Source organism: Apis laboriosa, unplaced genomic scaffold, assembly GCF_014066325.1.
Source record: "Apis laboriosa isolate Shangri-la unplaced genomic scaffold, ASM1406632v1 scaffold53_cov140, whole genome shotgun sequence".
Taxonomy (NCBI): Eukaryota; Metazoa; Arthropoda; class Insecta; order Hymenoptera; family Apidae; genus Apis; species Apis laboriosa.
In genome coordinates, this window is record NW_025223656.1 from 1,879,096 (window position 1) to 1,888,080 (window position 8,985).

Genomic DNA, 8,985 nt, shown 5'->3' on the forward strand with positions numbered 1-8,985 from the left:
GACAGGAACAAGTAAAAGTTGAATAAAATAAGATCTGGAAAGTACAGAAAATGCGATAGAATGTCCCAATCAAACTAATAGCTTTTCTCTTACACCCAATGCAACATGCAGTTTTGCATGTTGTACATATTATAATATGTTGCGATGAAAAACGTCTCGTCGATTCTGGCCGTTTTTCTGCTATGGCGTTTTTTAATTTATCAAACTGATTGTAAATTACATCTTTTCAATCTCATCAAATGGACAAAAGAACTTTCTTCTGGGTGAAGTCCAGGCTTTGCAAAAGTTAAAGATTTATTGTTCTTAAATCAAGTGCATTTTCGATGTACATTTTGATACAAAATCCAAATCTCGTCTCCAGTGATAAGACTCTTTAAGAAAGAATCTTTTTCATGTCGTTGAAGAAATAAAGATGCGGTTCATAAGGCCGGTCTCCGTCAATAGTTATGGAATTCAAACTTTACATCGATTGATATATCCCATGCTGATCAGATGATTATGTATTGTCGTGGGATTGTAGAGATATCCACTATTTCGTACAAACAGTATCGCAGATTTTCAACGAACATGGCCTTGATAAGATCCGTATCCATCGCTGCTGGGCGATCATTGCGATCTTCATCTTTCAAAAATCAAAATTGCTAGCTCTTAAATCTAAATCTCTTAAATCAATTACGGATGATCGTAATAGTTATAGTACCACTTCCGTAAACAGTACAAATCTTGTTTGCAGTATCATTTGCACTATCACTTGCACTATTTATTTTTTGAAACAATAAAGCATAACATGCCGCAAATGCTTCCTTTTGAATGGTATAGAAAGAAGTTTCAAAAGAGACTATGTCACCAATAAAATGTACTTTAAAAGAGCCCTGAAGTGACTAAAACTGATGCCATAAATGGCTAATAAATAAGCTTCCATGTTTATATAAAAATAGCCAGTTAAAATCATTCCTAGTATGGTTACGAAACTTATGGGACACCTTAATATATTAATATACATATTATTAATTTAAAAATATTATTTTTCAATATGTTATATATTATTATATATTATTATTCAATATGTGATATGAAATATACATATATATTTGATCATTTTGGCTCTGTTTTCTAACTGATTTGACCGTAATATGATATTTAAGATTGATGAGTATTGAACAGTGTTGAAAAAGTGTACATATATATAAATATGTATGTATCATTTATACATGTGCCATTAGTTCAAGAAAAAATCAAATTGATGGATTGATGAACGATTGTGACTGAGATCAATCACTAACTGGTTCTTGCTAAATGATTTATTATAATATTAAAATTTTTTTTATTAAAAAAGAAAAAAATATTAATCTAAAGTATAAAGATATGAGATGATTGTAACTCTGATCAATATATTATGTTAGAAAAATTACTAAGTATTTAACTTTGCATTGATTAAAAGTATTAAATATTTGCAATTAAATAATTTACTAACTTTTTAAATTTAATAACTTAAAAATCAATAGATTTAGAGTAAAAATATTAATACTTTTTTATAGAAATTAATAAATTCTATTGACTGTCAAAATTATAAAATTCTGTTTGAAAAAAAATGCTATTATATTTTTCAAATACATCACTGCATAAAATTATATCTGCATATAATTATCCAGATTGCTTCATTGAATATTTTTTAACTTTGATTTCTAATAGTTTTTTCTATTTAACTGTTTAAAAAATATAGCTTTCCATGGGATACCTTATACATATAAATATTATTTTAAATTCTATTACACTTACAAAACATATGTAAAAACATATAACAACAAACATATTCTTATTGCTTAATAATACTTATGATTATTGCTTCTATAGCTACTAGTTATGATTTTTATTCTAGCTATGTACAAAATATCTCAATTAATTTGATTATCTTAATAACAATACTTTGATTACTTTAATAATTATAATAATTTGAGAAAATTGTAAGATATAATTTAAATAGTACATCTTATAAAATATATGCTTTTTTATAAATGAGATTTTTTTTTATAAATGAGAGATTCTAAACAATTTCAACATTTATTTTAACAAATAGTAAATATGTAGTAAAAATAATTTCATGATATTTTTTATCGTATCAATTTTTTAAAACAGTTTGTTGATATCAAATGAATCATCTTCAGAATCTATGCTCTGAATATCAATATTCAATCTATGGCATTTTTTAATAAGTTATTTCTATTTCCATAAATCGTTTTTTTATTTTTTCTACATGATATATTTTTTAATTTTCTCAATTGAATGTTGTAACCAAATCTATTTTATTATAAATTAATTTTTCTATTCAATTAATCAACATGAAAGATTTTTTCTCAAATTTTAATCTCATTTATGCATAAATCAATTTTATTGAATTCAAGTCATATATGTATTGAAGTAAATGTAAAACATATTATTTAATTCATTACATTTCATTCATTTAAAACTTTTTTCAGATTTATTAAGTCTTTTAATTAATCTATTACATTTATATTTTTTATATTTTTGAAATGTAGAATATTGTTTTCAATTAACAAATTATAACTTTTTTTTGCACATTCTAATGATTTATTATAATTTTCCAATTTCCGAAATTACATATTCAAAACATATACAAATTCAAAATTTTCTAAATTAATTATTTGCTATAATCATTTTCGCTCAAGGCATGATCACTCGATATTTGATAACTTGAGAATAGTTATTTTTTGTTAGTCTTTTTTTTTATCAATAAGATAAACTTGATTCTTATTATTTTGCAATACATAAAATCAAATAATCCATGTATGTTTTATTTCTTTTATGTAAAATGATCGAAGTCCAATTTCTATAAAATATAATAAATATAAATATAAATATAAATATAAATATAAGGAAGTCAAAATTTAAACAAGCAATAATCAAACAATACTTAAAAGCAAATTAGAACTCTTAGTCATTGAAAATTATATATAATCGTGGAATATAGTTTTTATCAATTCACATAGATTTCTTTAATTTAATAGTTAGAAGAATTTAATTAACACATCTCGTGCAAACACCAGCAAAATTTAAACAATCCAAATCAATCAAAAAGAATTAATAGTTACTTCTTTCATAAATTCATTTTTCGATCTAAATGCATTATGATAAATCTATATGTTGAATTGATATTTCTTAATAAGCCAAAATTATTCTTAATCTGTCAATATTTGTTAAACCATAAAATGTTTCATTTAAATATTTCTATTTTCCAATCTATAAAATAAACAATAAATAGTAGATAGATAGTATTGCTTTAGATATTTCGCCTTCAAATTATATTCGATATTTGAATAAAGACTTTTCTTTAATTATTAGATTTTTTTCATTTATATCCCTTAATATTCAGAAGACGATGGAGACTATGGATAACATTATAAAAATTTTCAATTTTCATGAAATTATATTTTTTATTAAAGAAAAATCTATCTATGAAGATAATATTGCATATTATATCTTTATTTTCTTTTGAAGAATAGAATTTTTTTTCTTTTTCTTTATCATAAGCGTTTTTTCCCTGAAAAAGATAATACTTCGTCTTTTTCAGATTTTGAGTCTTTTTTTCGTATACGATTAATTCTTATATTTCGATATAATCCATAACATAAAGATTGATTTATTGAATAAAGAAGTTTATTTCATATATATATGAAATATATGCCTTATAGATCATATATTTTGATATTTTTTATTCTTTTATTTTTCTCATTATACATTATTTATCTCTCTTCTCACGTTTAAATAATAGTAATAAGAGAATACTGTTATATTAAAAATAGAGCAATTCTGAGTAAGATGGTTTATTTTTTTGAAATAATTAATATACTAATTATCATTAAAATTAACTATTAATATCTAAATTAATATCTAAAAATATGTATATTTTTAACCATAAATACATGTAGATTTATAATATTAAAAAAAAGAATAAAATAAAAAAATAATTATAGATTTTGAAAAATAGAAAATAATTGAATTTTGCAGGATTATCTTATCTTGGCTTCAGGCCAAATAAAAAGTATATATTATAAAAAATATATATCATAAATAATATAAAGTATATATTATAGCTAAATTTATATATTTTTTATATATAAATTTATATAATTTTCTTTTTAATATGAACTTTGAATTTTTCTTCATTGTTCATACCCAATAAAATTCTAGGGATCTAGGAATGCAATGAATGATCGATCAAAAGATCAAAAAACTTCAAATTTAATATATCTCATACAACACGTGCACAATGTGCTCGACAATCTAATTGAAACTAAAGTATTCTAAATCTGATACTGATCAGATGTTTTCAAAAAGTATGTAATAAGGTAGCAATATATTTATAATAAAATCAGCATATTTGTTCTAAATTCTCTTCAATAAAAAATGAGCCAATAATTTCATTATTTATGATATAATATGCACTATTCATTGACATACCATGAATATTGATGATGTACCTTAATTATTTGAGACTTTCAATAGATCAATAATATGCATATTATGTCTCAACTTCTTCATGGTTTGTGAACGTTGATTCATCAGAAAATAATATATAATTAAATATGTAATTAATAATTTAAATCAATTAATATATTTAATTTTTTGATTTCCTTCAAATTATTATAAATTTTTCATTTTAAATCATTTCAATCAATGTAATAACGTTACTAAGATAACAACATTAAACAATAATAAAAACACGGAATCCGAAATAAGTAATATAAATACAAATCTCACAAATAATTTTAACAATTATAATTAACATTAAAGTAATAATTATAAATTACACAGTGACAATCATACTGAAATTTCTCAGCAAACCGTTAATACTACTATAAGTAAACAAGAGAACATATTCTTCCTCAGCGAAAACAATAAGTTTCAATACTATAAAAAATAAGACAAAAGTTTTAGTTTTAAAATAATCTACTTTTGCATTTGAATATACTATTAATGTTATCTATTTGTCTTATAGAAATAATCTTAGAAATTTAATGCTATCAATTTTTTTCCGTTTATCTGCTTTATATAGTCGTTTCAATCACTTCGGTCATTCATTCTCTTATCATGCAACAAGTTGTAGCTTATTCTCATTAACAATGAATATAATTCCTATAGATCATTGCTGTTTATAAATAGATCATTGCTTGTATTATAAATGCTGCGATTGACCGTGCATATACTAATATCTAAATGTTGAGAAAAAAATTATGAATGTAGAAATAAAGACTTAACACTTTAAGTTTTATTGAATCTAATACATTATCTGTTGGCAATGTTAAAAGAAAACATAAAAATTAATAAAGTAAATGCTTGAAATTTGAAACTTACTTACTTGGCATAAAATCATTATTAATCATTATTAATGTTTAAAGCAAAGCTATAGAAATTAATTTTATTAAAACATTAAATCCAGTATTTATCGACGAGCAATGTTATAAGCATAACTATAGAATTAAAAGAATAAGTGATTTAAGAATTTAATATTTTGTTCTTTTATTACTTATTGAATTATTATCCTTATCATTTTCGATCATTATTAGATATGCTGAGTTTGATAGCTATTCTAAAATTTTTCACTATTGATCATACAGAATAACAGACAGAACAATAAGAAGAAGAATAAAAATTAAGAATAAAAATAGCAAGAGTGCGGATAACAATAGTAGTATCTCAACATAGACTTTAAAATTTCAAGTTTATTTGGTTAATTTTTTCACTTATAATTTTAACATTGTTCTTACGTTATTACGTTAACGTGAAAATATAAACAAGATTAATGATTTTTTTTATGATTGGATTATTTATCGAATTCCCATATTTTCTTTTATTATTTAATTAACATTTATTGCTGTTATCAGAGAAGTTACAATTTTAAATAAATTCTGAATAGATTAGCCAGAAAATTTTTTTTATGAAAAGAAAAAAAGTAGTATTTATAGAGATATAATAGTAGTAATATGGTATAAAATTCATAGTGAATTTGGTGACGTCATAATTTATATATGAAAATTATAAAGAAATTCATAAATCACACTATATAATTGTATAAATGCAATTATTATTATTATGGTTATTTATTAGTATTATTACAAATTAATGGTGTAATAAACATATTTTGAGTTTAATAATACACGCAGTTTGTTATGAAATATGTTCAACGTATTCGTTATTGTGTCGAATGCATGCTCATGAAATACGAGATACATATACGAATCATATACGATCTGGAAGAGATAATTAGAAGAGATAATTAAAATTGATTGTTTGAAATTCCTTGATTATTCTTCAGATATTTAAATTTGATATTTAATTATTTAATTTATTTCTACATTTTTCAATTTTTTTTGTTTTTTTTCTTATTCCCTAAATCGATTTTGTAGTTGTAAATATCAATTTACACCAATAATTCCTAATCTTGATATTTTTTTGGAAAATTATTTTTAATTACATATTCATTTATTTTATAATTATTTTATAATTATTTAAATTTCTTTATTCTAAAGAATATGAGATTTCTTAATAAAATAAAAATGTTGATATTATCCCAATATTAATTTTTAAAAGTTTTCTTAAGAATCTATTATTTTTATAACTCAAAAAAAGATTAAGAAATACAAATCTATACTGTTCTATCACATCTCTCCTCGATGTTATTTAAAAATATTTAATAATATTTGAATTAATTATCTGTGCAAAACCTTTGATGTTGCCTTTAAATAATCCTCCCAACATTTTGTATTGACACGGTTTCATGATATTTATCATTATAATCAATAGTAACTTTCTTATAGCTACTGGTGCAGTATACCATAGACTATCATAACTTTTAATACAAAAAATTCAATTCATAAAACTGAATATTTTGTGCAGTATTTAACCCTTTTAATGCTATAAATTTATTATAATAATAATTATTATATAATATAATATATTAATATTATATAAACATACATAAAATCATTCTTATATGCAAAAATGATTGGAAAATTGTAATAATTTCTTGCAATTTCTTCATTTTTATGCTGCGTTCTTAATATATTAATATTGTTTTTATTGTTTTATGCTGTTTTATAGTATTGTATATATTTTCGATTTTTGAATATTAAGAAATTTTTACATTGAAAGGACTAAATAATTAATTATATGAAATTTATTTATAATTATTAATAATTGTTATATTTATAATTACTCAGTTAATTGATAATATATAGGATGTTAATATATTTGTGTTATAAAGGATAAATCAATTCTAAAAAAAAAATACAAAATTGTATTAATATATTAATAAATATTAAGACTTATTTATATTTATTTAATCATTTTGAAGTTGAAAAAATGAAAACAGAAAAAAAATGAATCTACTTTATTATATCAACCGATATTTTTGTATATTAATTTTTATGTTTATTTTAAGTTTCAGGATCGATTTTCTAAAAAATATACAACGAATATATTAACATTTTATATATATATTATATATAATATAATTTTAACTATATTTCATTCTATATTATATTATATTATAATAAAATACATACCATTTTTCGAAAACTTCGCTACTATGACTTTCTATATTCTGTCCTAAATAACTGATTAAAAATAAAAAACAAAATTTACCAATCGGCAATAACATGTTGAGGCACAATTTATAGATGTTCTCCAGTTGTTGAAGCATATAAACGACCTATTATAAATAAAATAAATTTTATTGTAATAATTATTTACGTTATCGTTTTCATAGAATAAAAGTACATTTACAAAAATAAATTTTTTTTAATACATACAACCAGATTTTCTTTTAACATCTAATTTATAATCTTAATAATTTTAATAATCTTAATAATTTTTATCAATTATTAAAAATAAATAAACAATTGCATTAAATGGAAAATATCAATGAAAATTATATTAATCGATAATATATAATATTAAACTATACTTATGAAATAATTTCAGAAATAATTACTCACATAATATAATTGAACACTGACATCAAATACATATAAGAATATATTTATAGTGTATAGAATTTTATATATATTTGACCATTTAAAAAACCTTTAACAATGAAAAATGAAGATCAAAATTTTCTTGAAAAAAAAAAACTGACAAAAAAATACAACTTGACAACTAATTTATATACTTCTATTGCTTTGATTAGTTTTGCACAAATAATATAATATATTTCGATTTCATTCTGTCCTTTGTATGTATCCATTGCATGTTCGAAACGATAACTATAAAATATAAATATAAATATAAATATAATATATATTTTTTCTAATTATTAAAATTTGTTAAAACAATTAATTTTTTAAAAATATATTAAAAATTTTTTAATAATTAATTAAAAATTAATTTATAATTAATTATTAACTCTTGCATCAAAATTTTTAATATTCAATTTTTGATTAAGTAACTATCTTTTAATAATGAAATTCGAAACATAAATTAGAGCATAAATTATAATTATTATAATATATAAATTATAATTAAACATAAATTATAATTATTTAGTAATAAATATATTAACTAATGATGACAAGAGTTAACTAAATTATTAATTTTAATTAAGATCACATCATATAAAATATAAAATATTTTTTTCTAACCTGGCAATTTTGAAAAATCCGCAACAATGTTGAACGAATATTATTATCATAAATTGAGTGTCAATAATCGTGTATAAAATAAAAGAAGCAATATATATAATAAAAAGATACTAGTATACTCCTGTGGATCCACAAAATAATATAAATCGCAAAGTATAATAAATTTACGAGATTCGTTTAACGGTAATATGACATTAAAAACCATGGGATATAATGTCACCAGCATTATAAGAAAAAAACATGGAATTAGATATACTGAAAATATAATAAGATTAAATATTCAATACTTTTATTTTCGCTTTGAATTAATTAAATAAGAAATATATTT

The 8,985-nt window shown here is 20.9% G+C and overlaps 1 protein-coding gene across 1 annotated transcript; it reads right to left on the minus strand.

Annotated features, from left to right (window-relative positions):
- Positions 1 to 488: 488 nt before the first annotated feature.
- LOC122717572 lies at positions 489 to 8,263 on the minus strand. The gene is given in 6 exon segments (XM_043941790.1): positions 489 to 622; positions 677 to 872; positions 6,661 to 6,868; positions 7,584 to 7,729; positions 8,016 to 8,103; positions 8,169 to 8,263. Coding segments are annotated over 6 exon segments (867 nt in total).
- Positions 8,264 to 8,985: the final 722 nt, after the last annotated feature.